We start from the raw sequence: 24,953 nt of genomic DNA on the forward strand, positions 1-24,953 counted from the left end.
ACCACAGGGGGAGGCTGTGGATGAAAACGCCCATGCAACCCCTCCGCTCGGCGACTCCAGGGAGCCAGGCCCGGGCCCTGGCCTCCCACGCGGGACCCTTCCCTTCTACCTAGCTCGGTGGCCGCGGAGGTGCGTCCGGCGGGCTCCGCGCCCTCCAGCCCCGGGATCGGCGAGGCCGGCTGCTCACTCAGGTGTCCGGGTGCCCACTCGGCAGCGCGGGGCTCCCTCTAGGTGGGGGCGGGGGCTGGGCCTGGGGCCAGAGGGCGCGGAGCCCGCGGGGGGCGCACTGGGCCCGCCCCGCCCCGGCCCCTCCTCCCGCTCCGCACGCACTGGGGGCGGCCCGGCGGCGGCGGCGGCGGCGGCGGCGCACGCTTCCTGCGGGCGCGGCCGCTGTGGGCGCGGAGCTGCGAGGCGGAGCCGGGCGGCCGAGCCGGGAGCCCGCGAGCCTAGTGCGCGTCGGTCCAGCCGCCTGGCCGCGCCGCCGCCAAGCAGCCGCCCCGCGCGCCGCGCCTCGGGAACAAAGGCGCCCGTCCGCCGCCCGCCGCCCGCGCCCGCGCCGCCGCCATGAAGCCGGGGCCGCCGCACCGTGCCGGGGCCGCCCACGGGGCTGGCGCCGGGGCCGGGGCCGCGGCCGGGCCCGGGGCCCGCGGGCTGCTCCTGCCACCGCTGCTGCTGCTGCTGCTGGCGGGGCGCGCCGCGGGGGTGAGTGACACGCGCCCGGATCCCCGCCACGGCTCCCCGGGGCCGCTCCCCTCGCGGGGTGCCTGTTCCCGCCCGCGACCCCCCACCCCGGGACCCCGCTCCCTGCCCACCGGCTGCTTCCCCCGGGGCCGCGGTCCCTGCCACCCCTCGCCCCACCCCCGAGCGCCCCTCTCCGCACCCTGCCCCCCCCCGAATCTCCCCCTAGCTGGCATCCGCGGGGAGAGGCCGCCCCCGCCGCTGGTCATCTTCGGGGGGCGCATCTCTCCTTCCTTTTGGGACCCCTCCCCAGAGGGAATCCCGGGCGGGAACCCGATCGCTGGTCCTCAGCCCTGTTCCCCCACCTCCCGGTGGCTCCGGGAACTGTCTCCCCGGGGACGAAGCAGGGACCCCTGCCCTGGCCTGGGAGGTGCGGGAAGGACCCGGCGGCGGGCTGGGGGTCGCCGTCCCGGCTGGGTGTGTCTTGGGGTGGGAGTGAGCCTGGCTTTTGCCTCGTGGGTGTGCCCAGACCGTGGCCACTTTTTGGGAATCGGATCGGTTCCCCCTCCGAGGGGAGGGTGTGCATTTGGTTCTTCCCAGGGTCGCAGCAGCCGGCCAGGGCAGTGGGCCCGGGAGGGGGAGGTGGAGGTGGAGGGTGACTTGGTGAAGGTGACCTGAGGGGGGAGTGAGGGTGACCCTGTGTGTGGGCGTGTGTGGCCAACTCAGTGAGGGGTGCGGGGACCTGTGGGGCGTGTGCAGGTGAAGGATGTGTCTGCCACATGGGTGGATGCCAGCGTGCCCTCCCGTCCGTGGTCGTAGGAGGGTGACCCATTGTGCATGATGTGTGCCTGTGCCAGGCTGGGCCACTGTTGGCTATGGCCGTGTGTGGCTGCAGTGGGTGAGGGTATGTGTGGAAAGACCTCTGGTGGGCGTGTGCTTGGACCCATGAATGTGTGTGAGTGCACATAGCAGTGTGTGCATGCAGGTGCATGGGGGACCCTGGACCTGGGACAAGGACCCCTGAGGGGGACCAAGCATGTGCAGGTGGAGGTGATGGTATGTATGAGGTGACCCTTGAGTGTCCCTTTGAGTGACCGCAGCAGCCATGCTTGGTCCCAGCTCTGTCAGGGAGGGCAGAGGAAGGAAGGACCTCATCCCCCTTTGAGGGGATCCAGGCCCCAAATGAGTTCTTGTTGGACAGGTGTCCAGATTCTGGCTCAGGCGGGCTGGGGATTTCTAGGTCCAGCCTCCCGGGTTGCTTCCAGGAGCTATACTGTCCTGCATCCCCCAGGCTGAAAAGGACCCAGGCCTCTCAAGCAACACTGGGTGCCCAGCCAGCCTCTGCAAGTTCCTTCCCTCTTCCAGCCTCAGTGGACCAGTCAGTAAGACAGGAGGAGGACAGGCAGGGGCTCCAAGCTTGCTTCTTGGATGGACAGGCCCCTCCTCAGCCTTCCCCATCTAGGGGGCTGTCAGCTGGAGGGAGGGGAAGTGTTGAGGGCTGACCTGTGTGAAGTGCCTGCTGGCCAGGATGTCTCATTCCCAGCTCTCCCCCAAGTGGGGTGAGAGAAAGAGGTCCCTGGGAGGGATAGAGACTCAGCACACCCTAGCAGCTGAGGTCGCCTTCTCAGCCAAATTTCTGAAAGCCCATCGTTAAAATCAAAGGCTTGGGAATCACACAACCCTGGGTTCCAGTCCTGCTACCCCCACCGATTCATGGCATGGTTTGGGCAGGTCCTCTTACTTCTCTGACCCTTGGTTGTCCCTCTGTGAAATGGGGCTAATGACCCCTTCCTCAGAGGGCAAAAATGCAATGGGATGACTGACGAGTGTCCTGAGAAGGAGCTCAGGAGTCACGTGGTGTGCACATGAATGAAAGGGGCTCAGGACGAAAGCTTTAGACTTGGAGGCCAGGTGGAGCGCTGGGCAGGCCACTTTCCTTGCTGAATAAGGCTAATAATTCATACTCCACGAGGTGGTGGAAGGACTTAGTGAGAGCATTTAATAGCTTCATGCACAGTAGGGCCTCGCAAAGCAGGTGACCTGAATCTGAGAGGTGTGGCTCAGACCCAGTGTTGGGTGGCAGATCGAGCAGACCCCGAGAGTCTGAGCCCAGAGGCTGAAATGGTGGGTGGGGCCTGGGGGAGGGCAGGGACTGGGGCGCCTGGTGAGGTGGTGGGAAGTGGAGTGTCCTCCAGGCCTCACATCTTCCCAGGGGTCAGGCTGTCGAGGAGGGGCATCATCCCTCTTGTCCTCATCTGGCTTGGGAGGAAAAGGGTTAATGGGTGGTACCTGGTTGCCGGGGTTCCGCACCAGAGGGAGAACCCCCTGCAGTGCCTGCAGCAGGAGGGACTGAGGTTAGATCAGAAGAGCCCCAGCCAGGGAAGCTCCAGGGGTGGCCTTGGTAGATGAGCAGTGGCTGGCTCAGGGCAGGGAAGGGCAGGGACATGATGACCCTTGGGTTGCCTGCCAGCCTTTGTGTGAGTGTGTGTGTGTGTGTGTGTTTCTTCGTGTCTTTCAGGATGGGGATAGCAGGGAGAGCAGGCCTCATTCACACTGCAGATGGTGAATTGCAGTGTGTGTGTGTGTGTGTGTGTGTGTGTGTGTGTGTCTGTCTGTCTCCTGGCATCTCCTTTGAGGAGTCCCTCTTCTGACAGACCAAGTTACCAGGACTCTGAGGGACATCTGCCTTTAAGGCCACCTCAGCTACTGTACTTAAGTCACCACTCAAAGTTTTGGAGTGTGAGGATGCCGAACATTTTAGCTTTTGAAACGTGTTCTTTTAAAAGTCCAGGGCTGGAAGGGATCTTAGGTGTTAGTCTTGTTTGAATACTCCCAGTGATGGGAGACCACTACCTTGTGGCTGTGTGACCTTGTGAAAGTTGCCTAACCTCTCTGTGCCTTAGTTTCCACCTCTTTAAAATGGAGACAATGTGAGAATGGAAGGGCTTAATTTGGAAAGCTTTTAGCCCAGTGGCTGGCACCTACTAAGTGCTCAACAAATGTGGATTTCTTGTTCTTTTACAAAGTTGCTGTACTGTGGTTGGGAAGGTGGGAGGGGTGGGGAGTGGAAGGGTAGGAGACGTGTGTGTATGTGTGTGTGTGGGTGTGTGTGTTTGTGAGAGAGAGAGAGAGAGAGTAGGGGTGGGGGTGGGGGTGGGGGCGGGGAAATTAGTAGGGAATTCTTTTGAAGCTCAGCCCCAGGCCTGGTAGTTTCTGTTCCCTCCTCACCCCGTTTCAAGCATCCCTGCTCTTCTCCCCTCCAGGCTCTCCTAGGTGACTGTGAGCCTTGGGTTTCCAGGATGAGATAGTCCTCACCAAAAAAAATGGAAAGTTGGGGGCCCCTGGGCTGTTCTGGGCCAGGCTCTTGGGTGAACCATCTCCCCTTCCAGCATTTGGGGGACAGGCACAGGGACACCACAGCTGTATGCTGCCTGTTAGCTCCCAAGGTACCAGGAGCTCTGGGGACAGACACCTGCTGTATGATTTCCAGTGAGGGATTTCTTTCTGTCTCAAAGTCCTTGTCTATAAAATGCGGACAGTAACGGTGTCAGCCTCACAGGGATGTTGTGATTTGGAAATGAGCTGCTTGAGTAGACCGAGCACACCTGCCACGTAGTGCTCTCAGGAGATAGGACCTTTCTGGGAGGGAGCATGGATGGGGACAGGGAAGGCTTCCTGGAAGAGGAGGGTTTTGAGCTAAGCAATGAAAGTGGTCATCACATGACACTAGCAGGCTATAGCCTGCCCTGACCTTCAGCTTTCTTACCTGTCAACTGGGGGCAAATACTTGGCTTTTAGAATCATTACTGGGGGCTGTGACTCTATCCTCATGGCAGAGCTGGGATTTGAACCTGAAGCCTCCTGCTCTCTGGGGAGGAGTGAGCACAATGCCTCCAGCTGTGAGTTCAATGTGTTGGAGGGGTTGGTGCGAGGTGAGCTGTGCTGGAGAAAAAAAGCGAAAGGAAACAACAAATAAAAAACAAAAAATATGGCCTTTTGAAACCCAGTGGCTCCTCCCACTTCATACAAGGGGGCATAGGGTCCCTGGGGGGTCCGGGGCAGCAGGAGTGGTGGCAGTGGGGGCGAGAGCGAGGGGGGGCTGATCCCAAGTGGGAGAGAGAGGTCATGTTTACCGAGAGCCCTGCCCACCAAGCACTTTACACGTATTGGCTTATTTCATCCTTATGATAATTTTTTGATGTAGGAATTATTAGAATCCGCATTTTATTATTTTATTTTATTTAGAGACAGAGTCTCACTCTGTCACCAAGGCTGGAGTGTGGTGGCATGATCTTGGCTCACTGCAACCTCTGCCTCCTGAGTTCAAGCGATTCTCTTGCCTCAGCCTCCCAAGTAGCTGGGATTACAGGCACATGACACCACACCTGCCTAATTTTTGTATTTTTAGTAGAGATGGGGTATGTTGCCCAGGCTGTTCTCGAACACCTGACCTCAAGTGATTTGCCCACCTCGGCCCCCGCAAAGTGCTGGGATTACAGTTGTGAGCCACAACCCCCAGCCAGAACCCCCATTTTACAGATGAGAAAACTGAGGCACAGAGAGGCTCAGTGACTTACTCAAAGTCACACAGCCAGATGTGGCAGAGCTAGTGTGAACCAGGGCCTGACAGGCTAATGGGACTGGGCTGCAGTCCTAAATTTACCCTCTTTTGCTGTGTGATCTTAGGCAAGCTGCTTTACCTCTCTGGGGCCTCCCTACCCCCCGGATTATGTCTGCATTAGCTACTGTTTAGTAAATGCCTGCTCTTGTGGCGGGGTGGGGCTGGGAAGAGGGTTGGTCCCATATCTTTTCTCACTTAATTCTCCCACAGCCCTGGAGGTCGGTGATGCTGTCTCACCATGTGGGAGGGATTGGCCAGGGCTCTTCCTCCTCTACCGCCTCCCAAGGCTCTGTAGTCCATAAAAGCAGCTACTCTGAGGGCTACTGGGGGTGTATGGGGTGGGGAGAGAGAGCTTTATAAACTGCGAAGGGCTGTCAGCAAGATTGTGTGTGCGTGCAATGTGTACATTTGTGTGTGTGTGCCCACACGTGTGTGCAGAAGGGAGTTTATGTCTGGGTCATGTGGTCAGGGCACAGGAGAGGGGAAATGTTTGGAATCTCAGGATGAGAGGGGTCTAAAAAGCCACCATAAGCCCTGATATGTGCCAGATGCTTCCAGTGTTGGGGGCTGAGTCTGAAGAGGTGACCAGGCCTGCCTTTAACCCCCTCTGGCCCTTAGAAAGTGTGCGGAGGCCAAATCCATGTTCCTCCTGCCCCATCTCTGAGCACTGGCCCCATTGCAGCCAAGATTCTCTCTGGTCTAATAGTGATTGAGGCTTAGAGATGGGGTGTGACTTGGTGGGGGTGCCCCAGCTGTCAGGAGTGACGTCAGTGCTTTCTTGATAGACCTTGAGCTTCCTGGGCAGGCTCGTGGCTGCCATGTTTTCTCACTGAACCCCCAGGGACCACTCTGTGCTTGGCGCAGGCTTGAGTGAATGATTCAGAGGAGTGAATGAATGAATGAGGGAATAAAGGAATGAAGGAAGCCAGGACTGTGAGCTTTGGAGCCCAGGCGGGGGCTTGTGTCCTTTCCTGTGTGGGTGGATTAGGGACAGTGAGGCTGGCAGAGTCCTGCTGCGTGCAAGGCGTGTGCCTGTGGGCTGGGAGGCGCCAGGGGGCTGCATCGTGCGGGCCTTCAGTCTGAGGTCTGAGTGCCAAGGCACTGCCACCACCACATCTGGGCAGGACCGAGGGACTGTGGCTCTGGGCTCCAGCCCAGCTGCTTGGAGCCCTGTGATTTTGTGTCTCAAGGGACAGGGTGGCCAGAGCCAGGAGCTGCCCAGGCCCCAGGCCCTTGCTCCCATCATCTCCCTGAACCCCTGTCCCAGCAGGGAGCAGGGTCTGGGCTGGTCCTGGACTTCCTGACCCGTCTCACTGGCCCCTCCAGGCCTCTGTCCTCCCTAACTTCACATCCTGGGAACATCGGGCTGGCTCTTGGTAAATATTTGTTGACGGCACCCCCCACACCCTCACTATCCTTGGCTCCCAGCCTTCCCAGATTCCAGGAGGCCTGGTAGCCTTCACTTCCGGCCCCCCTCCTGCCATGGCCAGAGGGGCAGCCACTCCCCTCCCCCACTGGCCAAGCCCAGTCTCAGCGCCAAACAGGAAGCCGTGATTACAGGGGGAGGCTGAGCGGTCATGGCTGAGGGCCCAGCAGTGGGGGTGGCAGTGGCCCCGACAAATGATCTGGCCCTTTTTTTACCTGGCTGCTGTGGGTGGAGAGCAGGGAATGCCTATGCTGGCTTTTTATACCAGGTGGAGAGGGTTCTACAACCCCTATTGCCCCAGCTGGCCGAGGCCTGCCTTCTCCTCACCCCTGGCCTTGGTGCTATGTCTGTTTTGGGGTGTCCCAAGCCTGAGGGGGCAGCTTGAAGTCATCGAAGGAGTAGGGATCCTGGAGCCAGCTGATTCAGGGTTGAAATCCTGGCTTTGTCACATTCCTGCTGTGTGACCTTGGTGAGTTCACCTAACCTCTCTGAACCCGCAGTCTCCTCTTCTTTAAAATGGGGCCTCAAGGTTGCTTGAGAATTAGTAATATAAAGTAATAAAGTAAATAAAGTACTAAAGTAAATAAGGAGCCGGCTGCTCCTGCAAATCTTGTTTTTTTCCATTCACCTGCCTTGGTTTTTGTTCTTTTCCTGTCCCTCTCTGGGTCTTACTGAAGAACTACTGCTTGCGGGTGAGGAGCAGGGTTTTCTTTTGGAGAGAGTGGGAACTAAGTTTGAATGATCATGGATGGCCTGAAGGAGAACTCTGGGGGTGGGGGTACCCTTAGAAGGAGACCATGGGCCGGACTCCCAATTGGAGCCAGCAGGACTTAAGCCAGATTAGAGGAAGCACATTCCAGGGTCCGTGGTGCTGAGTTTCTGGGGGACTGGTTCTCCAGAGCTGTTGGGCAGCCTGTAGTCCATCCTGCATGAGGACTCTTCAGGCCCTTCCAGTCCTGGAACTCCAGAGAGGCCTTGTTATTTGCAACTTGAGCCCAGGACTTGTTGAGACTGGGTGCTTTCCATTTTCCTCCTAGCCAGGGAGCATCTCGGCTGTGTTCCGTCTGTCACATGGGCCCTGGCCCAGAGTAGGTGACTGTTGATGTTTACACAGGATCTCAGGGGTGGAGAGTCCTAGAGAGATGGCCAGCCCTACAGCCTGACATCCCACAGCTGATGGCCCAGCCACAGCCTGGGGTCTTGCCAATGGATTGGGGCTGGCTCTCCAGCCTTAGATGGTCCCACTGAGCCTCCTACCACTCTTGAGGGGCTGGTGGGATTCCCCTTATTTAGAGGAAGGCTCAGAGATATTAGGCCACCTGCCAAAGCACACACAGCCAGGAGCTGGTGGAGCCTGGTGTTCATTTGCCCCTTCTCCTACCCTGGAGCCCCATCTGATCTTGTCATCACATCCCCTACAGAGCCAGGGTTTTCTGGGGGTGGGGCTGGGACTGGGGATAACACTGACTTGGGCCTTCATTCTGCTGCTGGGTGGGCCATGGGCTTCCAGGCTGCTGTCTGCTGCTGCTTCACTCTGGGGTTAGCCTTCGCCCAGGCGCCCCTAGAGATTCCTGTACCCCGTGCACTGCCAGCTAGGACCCCCCCCATCCATCCTGCCCTCCCCCATCCCTGCCCGCCAGCCCAGACTTTAATGAGGGTAATTTAGAATCAATCACCAGCGGGATCTGGGAAATCTAATTGCAGCAAACTGATTGCCAATTCGATTGCGGGCACCAGGGGGCGGCGGGCGGCTCATTAGACCTGTCCCCCTCCCTGGGCTGGGGCTTGGGGGTGCTCCATGGAGGATGCAGAGCCTGAGTAGGCAAGGCTCCTGGAGAGCTGGGGGGAGATGGACTGTTGTTTTGGGAGCAGGGGAAGGGCCTTTTTTTCTGACAGAAGCCATACACTATTCCCTGTCCAGGCCCACAGTTGGGGTGTAGGTGCCTGTGTCAGTCTTTACTCTCTGTCATCCACCCCTTGCTTACTGCCCCATCCTCAAGGCCTGGATGCCGTTGTGGGGGGTGTCTGCAGCTGCATCTTACCTGGTTCCTGCCTTCAAGATGCTCCCTGTGTCAGGGAGACAGACACAAGCACAGACGATGACGAGGAAGATGATGACAAAGATAACGGCCAATACTTACAGCTGCATGCCATGTGCTAGGTGTGGTTCTAAGTGCTTAACATGCTTTATCTCAGTGGGTCCTCACTATGGCCCTGTGAGGCAGGCATGGTTACCCCATTTTACAGATGGGGGCACAGAGGCCCCGAGAGGTTGAGCAATGTGCCCACAGTGGGGCAGTTAGCAGGACTCTGAGCCTGGAGCCTGGGTGCTTATGGAGATGCTCGTTCAAGGGTGTGGGAAAAAGAAAGAGCGATCAGATTGTTACTGTGTCTATGTAGAAAAGGAAGACATAAGAAACTCCATTTTGATCTTTCTTTTCCCCACACAAGGGCATCAGGCAGACGTGTGGGTCCCTGCATGGGCGCCAGTCTTGATTGATTGCGTTGCTCACTCAGCAGACATTTACTAAGCACCTGCTGTATATGAAGCCCTGTGCAAGGGGGCTGTCAGTGTTCAGTTGTGTTGTGTGTGTCCTGTGTCTTGTCTGGCCATGTCTTGCTTCAGGCAGGTTTACTGGTGGCAGGTGCATGTGCTTTTGTGAGGTCTCGAGGGGGGAATTGAAGAGAAGCAGGGAGGAAGCCCTACCCTTCCTGCCTGACAGGCCGAGCCCCAGCTCTGCCATTAGAAGTGGGTGGATTTTGGCTGGGCGAGGTAGCTCACGCCTGTAATCCCAGCACTTTGGGAGGCCAAGGCGGGTGGATCATGAGGTCAGGAGTTCAAGACCCACCTGGCCAAGATGGTGAAACTCCATCTCTACTAAAGATACAAAAATTAGCCAGGCGGTAGCAGGTGCCTGTAATCCCAGCTTCTTGGGTGGCTGAGGCGGAGAATTGCTTGAACCTGGGAGGCGGAGTTTGCAGTGAGCCGAGATTGCACCACTGCACTCTAGCCTGGGCGACAGAATGCGACTCTGTCTCAAAAACAACAAGCGGGGCTCGGTGGCTCATGCCTGTAATCCCAACACTTTGGGAGGCCGAGGCGAGCAGATCACAAGGTCAAGAGTTCGAGACCAGCCTGGCCAACATGGTGAAACCCCATCTCTACTAAAAATACAAAAATTAGCTGGGCATGGTGGCGCACATCTGTAATCCCAGCTACTCTGGAGGCTGAGGCAGGAGAATTGCTTGAACCCGGGAGGCGGAGGTTGCAGTGAACTGAGATTGCGCCACTGCACTCCAGTCTGGGCAACAGAGCGAGACTCCATCTCAAACAACAACAACAACAAAATGAAGAAGTGGGTGGATTTGGCTAAGTGACTCTTGACTCAGCCTTAGTCTCCTCTTCTGTCAGACGGATCCAGTGATCCCTGACCTGTTAGGTGGTGGTGAGGAGTGGTGGGAGGTGCAGCTGGTTAAAAGGAACCTGCTGCCGGGTGATGACTTTTAATTATTATACATTCCCCAAGGTGGTTGTGTCTCAGAGGTGAATTTGCCACTAGCTTGTCAAGTGGTAACAGGCAGCCTGTTCCCTCTCTGGGCCTCCACTTCCACATTTGTTAAATGGGAAGAGTGAATGATGACCCAGGAGCCCTTGCAGTCTTCAGATTTGAGGAACTATCAGAAAGACCTGAGGCCAGAGACAGGGCCTGACCTAGAGTTGGCCTGGTGGGGAAGGGCAGGCAGGACGGCTGGCACGGGTGGGGAGGGGAGGCCTGCTCCCTTCACGTGGCTTGTCTGTGGTTCCTCTTGGGCCAGGGTAGGAGGCATCTCTTTCCTTGCTCATCACGCTGGGCACCACCTCCCTCCCTGAACCCTGGAACATGATCATCAGTTCCAAGCTAGCTGGGGGCTGGGCAGGGAGTCCAGTACCTGGATCCTTATCCCCATTGTGCTACTGTTTACTGATGGTCCATCTGTGTCTGGTCTCAGCCGAGCACTAGGGACCCCCAGGGGGCTCAGCTTGGTCCCTGACATTAGGAAGCTTTCAATTCTGTGGGGGAATGAGAGGTTGATTTAGACCCTGAAGACTAGGAAGGCTCCATGGAGGAGGCATCCTTTGTACCAGGCCTCGACAGATGGCAGCACATTGATAGGGGGACTAGGATGGACAAAGTCTGAGAAGTGGGAAAGGTGGCAGTATATCAGGGAGCTACCACATGTGGAGAGGGGAACACGCCTCCCTTGGCGGCGAGGGGTCACTGCTGTAGGGGGCCGCCTTTTCTGATGAGAGTGTTGTTTCATGCCTTTAACAGACAGTCGCCAGGTACCTCGTGGGTGTCTGGCCCTGTGCCTCAGTGTTCTTGGGCTGAACAGTTGAACCCCACAGGTCCTCCACATGGAAGACCTCACTGGCTCACAAGGTGGGCTTTGAGTCCAAACCAAGGCATTTGGGTACCGTCCTGCAGGTAGAGGGTGCTGCCTTTCTGTCATGAGGAGATAGCATGAGATGCCAGAGCTTAGAGGTGACAATATTGAGTTCTGCCCATTGAGTGCCTGCCACACGCAAAACACTCTGCCAAATGTCTCATCTATCAACAATCCTTAGCCTTATGAGGGAGATGCCATTGTAATCTTCATTTTACAAAAGAGGAAATCAAGGTACAGAGAGGTTAAATAACTTGTGCAAGGTCACAGAGCTAGTGAGTGGCCCAGCTGGGATTTGAACCCAAGCAGCCTGCCCCTGGAGTCCCATCTAATACATAAGCACTGCTTCATGCTGCCATGTGCATTGCAAACTGTAAAGTGTGGTATCCGTATAGGATGAACGTAGGGCCAATCAGGCCTTGCTGGGTACCTGAACTTGTGTGGCTGTTGTCGGGCAGGCCCTTTCCCGGGACTTTGGGCTCCTGGCTTCCACATGGATCTGTTCTCTGCAGCATGTTTTCTGTCTGTATGGAGCTATGGGCAGAGGCTAACCCAGGCTGGGGAAAGATCAGATGGCTGGAGAGGATTTCAGCTGGAAGGGCCCTTGAAAATACTCTTGTCCAAATTGTTCATTGTTCCAAGGGGGACACTGAGGCCAAAGCGTTGATCTCGAGTCATCATGAGTGTCTTCTGAGAGTCTGTAATTCAACTTTCTTATATGACATTTGGGGAAGTTGAGGATCAGAGAAGTGCAATGATTTGTCCAAAGTACACAACAAGTTGATGGCTGAGCTGGGACTAAGAGCTCTGTCTCCTGACTCCTGGGCAGGGCACTATCCCCTGTACTATGTTTCTTTTCTGTACTTGTCTCTGCTCTGTCCGGAATGCAGGCTCAGCTCCTCCCACACCTTTCTTCCAGGAAGCCTTCCTTGACCACCCCAGCTGCCCATATGCCCAGTATTTCCTATGCCAAATGAATTCCCGTCAGTGCCTTCAATGCACTTCTCCAGCCTCATCCCTTTGCCTTCCCACACTTCTATTTCTTTGTTTTTTGTTTTTGACATGGAGTTTCACTCTGTTGCCCAGATTGGAGTGCAGTGGCATGATCTTGGTTCACTGCAACCTCCGCTTCCCGGGTTCAAGCAATTCTCCTGGCTCAGCCTCCTGAGTAGCTGGAACTACAGGCCCATGCCACCATGCCTGGCTAATATTTTGGATTTTTAGTATAAACGGGGTTTTATTATGTTGGCCAGGCTGGTTTCGAACTACTGGCCTCAAATGATCCACCTACCTCAGCCTCCCAAAATGCTGAGCCCAAAATGCTCCCAAATGTAAGCCCAGTCTGTACATCCCAAACTTCTACCAGCCACCCTGAGCACAGAGCATACCATTGTCTCTTTTTTCTTCATGCCTACCCATGTGCTGTTCCCTCTTCATGGACTGTTCCTTTATTCTTCAGTGAACTCCTACTCATACTCTAAAACCCAGCACAGATGTCCCCTCCTCTGGGAATCCAATAATGACCCCTCCTACCAGCCCCCAAGCACAGTGAGCCACTCCTCAGCCCCCTCGCTCCTGCCTCCGTCTTCTAGGTTCCTAGGTGCCTCTTCTACCTGTTAGGATTCTTTGCCAAGCCCAATTCTGTTATTTCACTTCGTAGTGGCTGGTTCCCCGCAGGGTTACATTGTTACCACCTTGGAGCTCTCACTTGGATACATTGTTGCAGCTGCTAATTCCCCATTACATCATCTCCCCTCCAACCCTCACACATAGTACTTTGTTACATTTCCCCAAATTCTGACATTGCTACTTTGTTTCTTTTCCCTGCTTTCACACGTCCTCAATCTGTTTCACTTCTAGTTCTCCCCTGTTGTCACACTTGGTCCTTTCTCCCCAGCCCCCTGCTCATGTGACCCCCAAGACTGGGAGAAGAGGAAAGTGGAGCCTGGCAGCAGGGAGCAGTGGGCACCCAGTGAGCTGTGGAGGTGCAGGCGGGGAGGGGTGCACTGGAGCCTGTTTGGCTCCGTCTTTCTGGAGGGTGGACAAACTGTGGACTCGGAGGCTCAGGCTCGGTTTTGAGGAGACCTTCTCTTCTCCAACCTCCCTCCTCTCCAACCTCCCTCCTCTCCAACCTCCCTCCTCTCCATCTCCTCCTCCGTCTCTGCTCAGCCCCCCTCCCTCCCTCCCTCTTCCCACCCTCCTCCTCTTACTCGCTTCCTCCCCCTGCTCTGCTTACCTAGAGGCCCTTATCTTGCTCCCTGGCTGGTTGGAACTTCCCATATCCCTGGCTGTGACTCACCATGGCCAGGACCTGAGGGCTCCCCTTGGGGACAGGGGTCTCGAGGGCTGAGGGGGTAGTTAGGACCAAGGCTAGAGGGATTCTTGATTCTTCTTTAGTTCCTTGCCCTCCTGGCCCCAGAACTCACAGTTCCCTGCATCCGTCCCTCCTGAAATGGAGTTTTGGGGCAAAGAGCCAGGAATCAGCCCTGTCCTTGCTGTTCAGATGAGGAGACTGAACCCAGAGATGAAGTGTGGCTGTTCAGGGTCACTCAGCAGTGAGAAGTGGAACAGCTTCCCCGGGGCTGAAGCCCCTACATGGCCTCTGGGAGCTGAGCCTGGCTGGCGGGATCCTATTCTCATGTGAGCTGGGGAGCTGGGGGGCTTGTAGGGACAATCTCAGATCCAGAGGTAGCTCAGCTGTGTCTTGAGGGATGGTCTGCAAGGCTGCAAGTGAGGCCAGGTAATCCTTTTTCCACGTGGAGCTGAGGCCATGTTTCTGTTTAGGATGTTAGTTTGGGTTAAGAGTTTGCGTGTACCTGCAACATGTGTGATGGTATGTTGCTGTGTGTCTGTGCTGATGCATGGGGCCCTGGTGTCTTTGTAGGAAAAAGTGTTTGTAGCCTATGCCAGGGGGATCAGGAGTCCCCCAACTGCTGTCCCTCCCCCTGCCTCAGCTCCAGGGTCTTCCCCCCAACACTGTGGATTAAGGAAGTTGGGAGACGCTCTCTCTACCTTGGGAGGCTCAGATGCATGCTTACAAATGAAGGAACGTGGACCTGTGCAAATGCCCTTGTCCTGTGCACACATGTAGAGACAGAGACAGGTACAGACATACGCTGCCATGTGCACAGGTACCACTCAGAGACACAGCCCTCCACGCTAACACGGACACACTCAGACCCACACAGGCATCTAAGCCACTCCAGACAGCCCTAGGCATACACACATGGATGCACCTAGACAGAGACACACGCCCGGAAACACCCCTGAATGTGCTTGGATGTGTGCATGTGCATGCCTGTGTACACCCACACATTCACACACACACACTCACTCCCCCACACACACCCACACACTCACACACTCACAGTCACCCCCCCACACACACTCACTCTCCCCACATACACCCACACACACACTCACACTCATCCACACACACACCCACACTCACCGTCCACACATTCACACACTCACTCCCCCACACACACCCACACTCCCACACACTCTCACACTCATCCACACACACACACACTCTCACCCCCCACACACACACTCCACACACCCACACTCACACTCCCACCCACTCACACTCATCCACACACTCACACACTCACACTCATCCACACACTCACACACTCACACTCATCCACACACACCCACACTCCCCCCCACACACACTCATCCACACACACTCACCCCCACACTCACCCCCACACACTCACACACACACACTCCCCCCACACGCATCCACACTCTCACACACACTTCCCCCACACTCATCCACACACACACTCATCCACACTCACCCCCCACACAAACACACTCACTCCCCCCCACACACACTCTCACACACTCACTCTCCCCCACACACCCACACACTCCCACACACTCATCCACACACACCCACACACCCACACCCCCCACACTCACACTCATCCACACACACCCCCACACTCACACACAAACACACTCCCCCCACACACCCACACACTCCCACACACTCATCCACACACACTCTCACCCACACACTCACCCCCCACACAAACACACTCCCACCAAACACACCCACACACTCCCACACACTCACACTCATCCACACACTCTCACCCCCCACACACTCACACACTCACTCCCCCCCACACACACTCACCCACACACACTCACCCCCACACACATATACTCACTCCCCCACACACACCCACACACTCCCACACACACACTCATCCACACACACTCACCCCCCCCACACACACACTCCACACACCCACACTCACACTCCCACCCACTCACACTCATCCACACACTCACACTCATCCACACACACCCACACACTCCCACACACACACTCATCCACACACACTCACCCCCACACACTCACACCCACACACTCCCCCCCACACATCCACACTCTCACACACACTCCCCCCACACTCATCCACACACACACTCATCCACACTCACCCCCCACAGAAACACACTCACTCCCCCCCACACACACACTCACACTCATCCACACACTCAATGCATACACCCCACACACACTCTCACTCTCCCCCACACACCTACACACTCACACACCCCACACACTCATCCACACACTCATGCACACACTCTCACCCCCCACACACTCACACTCTCACTTCCCCCCACACACAGTCTCACCCACACACTCACACACTCATCCACACACACACTGTCACCCCCACACACACTCATCCACACACTCACATGCACTCTCACCCCCACACCCACTCACGCACACTCACAATCACACACACTCACACACACTGTCTCACACACACACACTGCTGGGGCTCTGAGCTACCAAAATATGTCTGTCCTTAATCCCAACTCTTAATCCCAGGGTCTATGAGCCCAGGCCAGAGGGGCAGCTGGTCATTTGGCCTCGTTAGAGGTGATTAAGGCAGGAGCAGTGTATGTGGTGTGTGTGTGGAGGGCCTCAGAGCTTTGTTTTCTGCCTGACCTCCAGGGACACTTCTTCACTCCCCTGCACCCTCCACTAAAAAAACAACCTTGGATTCCTTCGGAGATTCAGTTATATGTTGTTTACCAAACTCTGGATGCCGGCAGGCTTGGGGGTGGCAGGAGAAGGGGTGTGGCTGTGCCCCTGAGGAAATTGACAGTTGGGGTCAGAGAAGCCAGGAGACGCGGGTCCCTTTATTTCACCACCTGCCTGGGGAAACCCTGATCAGAGTCTTCGGCACTAAGGCCTCATGGGGATTCTGATTTCTGGGGGTGATTCTGTTTCTTTGATCAGAGCATTTCTGACTTATGGGAAAATGATGCCCAACCAAGAGATGTTGAAGTTGGGGCCCTGAGCAGGGAGGAGGAGTGGTCACCTGAGACTAGGGTGGGATGGGGACGCCTCCACGAGGAGGAGACGCGTGAGCTGGGCATTGAGGGTGCTGGCTCCTGGGGCATTTGGAAATTTTTGGTTGTCATAGTAGTGGAAGTGCGGCTGGCATTGGCCGGGTGGGGGTCGGGCTGCTAAATGGCTACAGTGTCCAGAACAGTCCTGCTGGTGGAAAATCATCCTGCCCAGGTACCAACAGTGTTGCTTTTGACAAATGTTTGGTCATGAGACATGGTGGGGTTGTGGGGGGGGTGCTCCTGGTGGGTGGGGTGGGTATGGACCGTGGCACAGCGGTGAGACTGTCTTTGTTATGCTGCGGGAGGGAGGAACATTCCACACTGCCTGGGGCACCGTGGAGGTGCACAGAGATTGCATGGGCCGATTCCCCCGACCCTGCCCCTTCCCCCCTCTCAGCACTTCCCTCCCTTTTGCCTTTCCATGTTTAGAGGATGTGTGTCCTGTGTTGTCTCTAAGGGGATGGCCGTGATAAATGGTGGAAAGAGGGCGTTTGGGCATCAGCCCAACTTGGCTCTTGGGCTGGCCTTTCCCTGGTGGAGCTCCCTATAGGGGAGGGGGCCACGCTGCTGTGACTCTGTCCCTAATGGCAGCAGCTGGGCTTCTGATCCTGCTGGGGGAGGCCCAGGGAGGGATTCTTGGTGGGGAGGATGAATCAGCTGAGACTTGACTTGGACTTGGACTTTGACCTCTGCATGTCAGCTGGGTGAACTTGGGCAGGTCACTGTACTTGTGTCATCCTCTGAGCCTGTGTTGTCCTCTATGAAGCTGGAGGGTGACTGTGGTGCTACAGGGTGTTGCAAGAGCTAGGGCTTACTTGGCGCAGAGTCCAGGACACTGCTCTGCTCACAGGCTGCTACTAGTCATGGTAAATGTTGGGGGAGTGGCCATGAGGTCCCACCATCATCACAGAGGTGGCAGTCACTACCCATCCTTGTCCTGGGTTTGGGGAACAAGACTGTTCTAGCAACAGCCACTTGCCTGAAGTCCAACTTTGAGTCCATCTTTTCTAGCCCAGTTCCTCTCCCACAAGCACTGTCTACTGCAGAGCTTTGGTTTCTGTTTGGTAGACTGTTTTAGGATCATTCATTCGTTCATTCATTCATTCCCTGGGGGCCTGGGGGCCTGGGGCTAAGGCTGGTGGGCAACCTTGCCCTGGTGGAGCTCCCTACTGGCAACAGCTGGGCTTCTGATCCTGCCTGGGGAGGCTCAGGGAGCTATTCCTGGTGGAGAGGGTGGGTCAGCTGAGACCTGAAGCAGTTTGGGTCAGGGAAGCCACGTTCAGGTGACACATGAGGAGTGGAGGGCAGGCCTCATCCCTGGGCTGCAGGGATAGGGGCCAGGGCACTCAGGGTCCTTGAGCCCTGGCAGGTGTTTGGACTCTGAGCTCAGTGGGGGAGAGGAAGAGCCTGTAGCTGTGTGGAGGAGGGCCTGGCAGGACACCTGGGGTACGCAGGACCTGCAGGAGGCTGGAGGAGGATGTTGGGGTGGGGGGGTGAGCACTGGGTTTTCTTTGGCTCCCTGCACCCCATTGCTGAGGGGCAGGGGGTCCTTGTAGAGTTCTTGGCCTCCCCACTCAGGATCCTTTGTGGTCCCTGCCTGGCAGTCTAAGGCACTGTGAGGCCTCCTCCCTTCTTCTTCTTCTTCTTCTTTTTTTTTTTTTTTTGATGGCGTCTCATTATGTCGCCCAGGCTGGAGTGCAGTGGCGTGATCTTGGCTCACTGCGATGTCCGCCTCCTGAGTTCAAGCCATCCTCCTGCCTCAGCCTTCTGAGTAGCTGGGATTACAGGTGCGCACCACCACGCCCAGCTAATTTTTGTATTTTTAGTAGAGACGGGGTCTCAAACTCCTGACCTCGTGATCCACCCACCTCAGCCTCCCAAAATTCTGGGATTACAGGTGTGAGCCACTGCTCCTGGCCTCCTCCTCCCTTCTTAATGGCTGAGAGATCAGAGTCTGGGAGGCAAAGCCAAGGTGTTGAGGCTCAAGACAGGGCCTAAGGGGTTTTAGGCTTCATACCTGAGTTCAGCCAGGCAGGAGAGAGGGGGTTACCGAGCACCTTCCAGACAAAGGCCTGGTAGCTCCAGCCCAGGCCTAGCCCAGGACAGACAGACAGACCTCTGCCAGAGAGTAGAGTGGAAACCACCCGAGGGGCTTGGTGGCTGCCAGCTGTGCTGGGCGGAGCTGGTGCTCGGGAGCCAGGTGAAGATGGGGCCAGGATGAAAGGTGGGGCCTGAAGAGGCGCCTGTCCTCAGGGTTGCCCTAGACAGCCATGGGGACAGAGGGCAGATGGACTTGAGTTTAAATTCAGGCGTGTTTTACCACTGGGGCCCTGACAGGCTCTGCCCCTTCTGTGGCAGGGACATATCCTCATGCCTTTTCCTGAGGGCAGCCAGGGATGAGGCACATGGTCAGAGGGTGGGGTGGGGCATCCAGAACCACTGAGGGCTGCAGCTGGAACGCTGAGGTCGAGGGTTGGGGATGGCAGCCAGCCCGGGTCTGGAGTCCCTGGAGTCTCTGAAGACTCTGGTCTGAGCCTGTCCCCCTCCACTGGCCCCACCTGACAAAGTGGCCTTTGAACAGCCTAGAAGAGGCAGTTGATGAGCTGAGCCTCTCCCCCTTGTGGTCTGTGGAGTAAACGTTTGCCTGTCCGGGGACAGGGGCTGTGGAGGCTTCACCTGGGGCTTGGTAAGAAGATGTTCAAATGGGAGAGGAGGTGAGCAGGGCCAAGACAAGTGTGTTGTCAGGATAAGGAACGCTGGGCTTCTCTGGAGGACTTGAACTTGAGTCCAGGCTCTGCTGTGTGACCCTGGGCAAGTTTCTCATCCTCTCTGAGCCTCAGTCTCATATTCATTATTATTTTTGAAACAACAGCTTTATTGATATGTAACTCATATACATCTTGCCCATCTAAAGTATTTAATTCAGTGGTTTTTAGTATATTTACATAATTGTAAAGCCATCACTAATTTTAGAACGTTTTTATCACCCCAGAAAGAAACCCTGTACCCATTAACAGTCGCTCCCTGTTTCTCCACAATCCCTGCCGGCATAGGCTATCACTCATCTATTTTCTGACTGTATGGATTTGCCTATCCCAAACATTTCATATAAATGGAATAATAGAATATGTGGTCTTTTGTGACCAATTTCTTTCACTTAACATAATGGTTTCAAAGTTCATCCACATTGTAGTATCAGTATTAGTTTATTTGTTTATTTTTGAGACTGAGTTTTGCTCTCACCCAGGCTGGGGTGCAATGGCATGATCTCGGCTCCCTGCAACCTCCGCCTCCCAGGTTCAAGCAATTCTGCCTCAGCATCCCAAATAGCTGGGACTACAGGCACGTGCCACCACAGCTTGCTAATTTTGTATTTTTAGTAGAGATGGGGTTTTACCATGTTGCCCAGGCTGGTCTTGAACTCCTGACCTCAGGTGACCCTCCCACCTCAGCCTCCCAAAGTGTTGGGATTATAGGTGTGAGCCACCATGCCCAGCCTCAGTATTAGTTTTTTTTTCTTTTGCCAAATAATATTCTGTTGTATGAACATACCACATTTTATTTATTCATCCATCAGCTGATGGATATTTGGGTGGTTTCAACCTTTTGGCTATTATAAATAATGCTGCCTTTTTTGGTGTGTGGACATACATTTTCATTTTTCTTGAATATATACCCTAGGAGTAGGATTACTGAGTCATATGGAAACTCCATTTAACATTTTGAGAGACTGCCAGCCTCTTTCCTAAAGCGGCCGTGCTGTTTTACGTTCCCACCAGTGGTGTGTGAGGGTTCCGATTTCCCCACATCCTCGCCAACGCTTGTGATTATCTGACTTTTTGATCACATTCATTCTTGCATCCATTCATCCCTCAAGTATTTATAGAACATCTATATTCAACAAGGCAGAAGGCCCACTGCAGAGCTGGGGAGGGAATTTATCCCTTGAAGAGTTGTTTAGAAGATTCCATGGCATCATATCTAGAACAACCCCCACCCAGCCCAGCATATAGTAGATGCTCAGAGACAGGAGACAGGGAGTATCAAGGAGAGGATCTGGGGGTGGTCAGGAACCATGGGGCCCCCGGGAATGGAGGAAAAGAGGATGGAATCTGTACGTGCTGACCACGTACTGTGTGTGGGAACCGGTGCTTCAGTCCTTATGACCCTCTGGGCCATATCATTTTTCCATTTGCAGATGACGGAACTGAGGCTCAGGCCAAACAGCTTGTTCTGGGTCACTAGGCTGAGAAGTAGTTAGACTGTGGGCTGAGAGCCTTGTTTGGATCATCTTATTTAATCCTCCCAACCCCTGAGGTCAGTCCTATTACTATGCCCATTTAGTAGGTGAAGAAACTGAGTCTCAGAGAGGTAGACTGACTTGCCCAGAGTCACGTAGCTGGTGAAGTTCCGTCCTGGGAGTTGGAGCCACATAGTCTAGCATCAGAGTCCCTGCTGTGTCTCCCAGGCCTCTGGAGGTGAGGGTGAGGGCTTGGACATGTCTGCTCCCTCCTTCCCTCCCTTTCTCATCCCACTGTGTCCCACAGAGCCTCATCTTGGGTTGGAGACAGTCCTAGGGGCAAGTGTGGCCCAAGGCTGGCTTTTGAGGGCCCTGCCAGCCCTTCTTCCAGGCTTTTTGTCTGATGCCTTGCTCTGTGCCTCAGTTTCCCATCTGGGTGATGGTGGTGGTGACTCCCAAGTCTGCTGTGGCTCAGATCATCTGAGTCTGGCTTGTTCTGTCCCTTGAAGAGGAGCAGCCGAGAAGCCAGTGGGACTGCTCCAGGCTGGGGGCGGGGAGTGGCATCTCCACTGTGTGTGAGTTTGGGCTGGTTATAAATAACCCAGCAAACAGGAGGGTGCGGGGAACCACAGCCCGCCTCCTCAGGAGGAGAGGCCTGGACACACACACACATTCTTACAGACAGGGCCGTTTCAGTTATATGTGTGTGTGTGCTGTGTGTGCCCAGGGTGTAAGCTCAGCATGTGTGTGGGGAGGGCTTTGGGGAGCCGTCAGAGCTGTGCGGGCTCCCGGGACAGCTGGAAGGGCTGGGCCTGCTCAGGCTGACTCCAGCAGGTTCTCTTCAGTTCCCTGGAGGAGGCTGGGGTCAGCCCAGCAGAGCTCTAGGGCTGGTGAGGTCCCTGGAGCCCCCTCACCTGGCTTCAAGTGATTCCAAGGTCAGGCTGAGGATCCTTCTGCTCTTAGGGGCCTCCATGTGCTCCTCCAGCCCCTTCCCACTGCCACGTCCCACCCTGCCTGCTCTCCCTCTCCCTGCTCCAGTCCTGCATCCCATCCTGACTCTCCGGCTGAGTTCATTGACCTCTAGCAAGTCGCCTGGGCTTTCTGCCTCTGTGGAGTAAGGAGGCCCATTTCACCTGGCTTCTGAGAAGGTAGAGTCCAGTGCTTAGTGTGTGCTCAGTGAAGGCTGCTTTCCTCCAGTCCTGGTTGAGAAATGGCCAGAATGTAGGCTCCACTGGGAGCCCACTGATCTGCATATTTGCATATAATTTACATAAACATTTTATGACAAAATATGCTGGGATCAGCATCTGTTTCTCTTCCCTCATCCCAGCTCACTTGGAGTCCTCCTGGCTGGATTTTGGAGGGACCAGAGAGAACTCTTGTCCATTCCTCAGTTTTACACACACAGAGACTGAGGCCAGAGAAGAGCAGGGCCTGCCTCGGGATCCCATAGCGATTGGGAGCAGGAGGCAGGTGATGCAGATCTCTGGGGGGTGATACAACCCACAGTATTCACTGAACAAAGACTGATGGAGGCTGACTGTGTTCCAGAAGCAGTCTGAGCCCTGGGGTTAGAGAAATGACCACACAGACCCAGTCACTGCCACCAGGAGCAATTGGAGGGGGAGACAGACACATTCCTGTGAAGCCCGGAAATAAACCAGCCAATTTTCAGGCCGTGGTGAGCGATTGAGGACTAGCCCTGGTTTTGCAGACTAGCTGGGCATGTGGGGAGGTCATTTGGGTGGATTTGGTGGTCAGGGACGTGAGCTTTGAGTGGGGATACAGTGTCATGTCCCAGCGCCTACTAACTGCCTATCACCACTAGGCATGTGACAGCTGGTATCTCTGTGTGTTGGGGATCATTATTCCCATTTCATAGGAGGACAGAGTGAGGCCCAGTGAGGCGAAGGGATGTGATCAGGTAACCAGTTTGAGAGTGGGAAGCCAGGGCGGGAACACCTAACTCCATACTGGGTTGTTCCTCGGAGACTCCTGGGCCCCAGGAGTGGGCAACCCTTGCCGTGTTTGCTGGCAGTGACAGTTGTGGAGCCTGGAGACGGACTCCTAGAGGCACCTGCTGGTGAGTCATGGTGGGGGCGGGGTGTGCCTACCTGAGCTGGGCCACCTGTCGTGTGAGCGCGCCTTGTCCTCCATTTCTACTCACTCCCAGGCTTTCAGGCTGTCTCTGTGCAGGGAGCTGAGTGTGAGGTGGTGCTGATCTTGACGTTTGCCCTGCTTTTGAGAGTCTTCTGGTAGGGGAAACTGATTAGGGCTAGGAGCAGGTGTGCTCTACAATCCAAAGGGCATGGTCTTTGGGGTTCAGCTAATCTTGGGTTCAAATCCTGGCCCATTGCTGTGTAACTTTGAGCCAGTTGCTTCACCTCTCTGAATTTTGGTTTGCCCATCTGTGAAATGGGAATGACAATCCCTTTCTGGTAAAGTGTTTGAGAAGAGAAATGAGGCAATGTGCATATAAGGAGCCTGGCACTTAGTGAGGGCTCCCTCCATGGGGGCTGTGATCATTTTCGTAAGGGATGGAATGGCCCAGCCTTTTCCAGAAAAGTGCTCAGTGGAAGGAGTCTTGAATCACAAACTGGGGTTCCCTGCATGCATTCTCAGGGGTTCAGGAGTTCACTGAACACAGGATTTAGACTCAGCAAGGCCAGAATTCAACTCCTGTGTGACCCCACTGGTGGCTTAACAGGCTCAGTCTCCTCATCTATAAATGGAGACCATTATTATCTGCTTCCCAGGGCAGCTGAGTGGGTTCACTGTGATCCGGTGGAAGGTCCTGTTAGAGTGATGGGAGCATGGTTGGTGGGCCTTCTCCCTTAGTAAATGACAACACAGTGGAGGTACTGAGTCCCCAAGAAAGGACTTCCTGACTTGGACCAGGGAGGTGGTTGGCGTGCGTGTGTGACATTCAAGCAGGCTGACAAAGGAGGCATTGTATGAGCTGAGCCAGCTTTGTGAAGACATATCTAGTGCCTAGGATGGTGCTTGGCACACAGTAGGTGCTTAATAACCATTTGTTTTACTGATTAACCAGCTGAGTAGGTGCTGGCCAGGCAGAGATGGTGGGGAAAGGTATTCCAGGAAGCAGGAACAGGCCTGAAGGAGCCCGTGTTCCCAGAGCTGTAAATAGTTTTGTGTGGGAGGAGTATGGGGGTGGGCAGCTGGGAGCGGGGTGTGGAGGGTGCTGCTGGGTCTGGAAACGGGGCCTCAGTGGGTGGTCCTGCTCTCAGGCACGAGCTTGGGGACAGGCATCAATGAGCAGTGTGAGTCAGGGTGGCTAAGAGTGACGTGAGAGGGCAGGTGGCTGGGATTGATGGGGCGGTGACGGAGGCGTCCCAGCCCCGGGTTGAGGAGAGGGCCTGGCTTTCCCAGGATTGCATTGTCAGCTTCTGTCTAGGCGCAGGGGACAGAGTAGGCTGCTGTAGGGCAGCCAGTCTGCACCTCAACGGAGACTGGCCAGGCCGGCCGAGGCAGGAACAGGGCTGATGGGAGAAGGCGGGCGGGCGGGTGTCTGGGCACCACAGGCCAAGGTGGCTGCCAGACAGGCTGATGCCAGGGGAGGGAGCCAGGTCCTGCCAAGCCAGCCCGCCTGTGGTGAGGCTCGGTCGGGCCGCTGGGCCCTGCCAGCTCCCTCAGAGGCTTTTGTGTTCATTTCCTTTCCACCCCCCTTTTCTGTTTCCTCGTAAGGTTCCTCACGAACAGTCTCAATGGGGTCTCGGCAGAACCAGGGGACCCGGAAGTTTCACAGACCAGAGAACACCAGGGATGGAGACTCAGGGAGAATGTGCTCTCTCTAATAACAAAAGTGCTATGGGTTTATTGTAGAAATTGTGGAAAATATAGAAAGGTCCTGAGAAGAAATTAAAGCTGCCTGTAATCCCACCACCCGGAGAGAGCCTCTGGGAACCTTTAGTTATAATGCAGCATTTAGAAATTCACTTTGGTAGTGAGTTCATTAAAACAGGATCAAGTTCTACATACTTTTTGTAACCTATTTTTTAAACATAATGATGATACTCATATTAATAGCCAGCATTTACTGAGCAATTTGTTAATGTGTGAACATGCCCAGCCTCCTTCTGTAAACCCCACGAGGTGGGCATTCTTATCTTTGTTTTACCCGTTAAAGCAGCCTGAGAGAGTTAAATGTCTGC

General features: G+C 55.4%; 1 protein-coding gene across 1 annotated transcript in view; it reads left to right on the forward strand.

The window, feature by feature from the left end:
• Positions 1-391: 391 nt before the first annotated feature.
• SDC3 (syndecan 3) overlaps positions 392-24,953 on the forward strand; it is a 40,202-nt gene continuing 15,640 nt past the window's right edge. The window contains exon 1 of the mRNA XM_024231344.3: positions 392-702. Within this exon, the coding sequence (XP_024087112.1) occupies positions 565-702 (138 nt within the window). The 5' untranslated portion in view covers positions 392-564. The remainder of the gene's footprint in view (positions 703-24,953) is intronic.

The sequence above is a fragment of the Pongo abelii genome, chromosome 1 (assembly GCF_028885655.2).
Source record: "Pongo abelii isolate AG06213 chromosome 1, NHGRI_mPonAbe1-v2.0_pri, whole genome shotgun sequence".
Taxonomy (NCBI): domain Eukaryota; kingdom Metazoa; phylum Chordata; class Mammalia; order Primates; family Hominidae; genus Pongo; species Pongo abelii.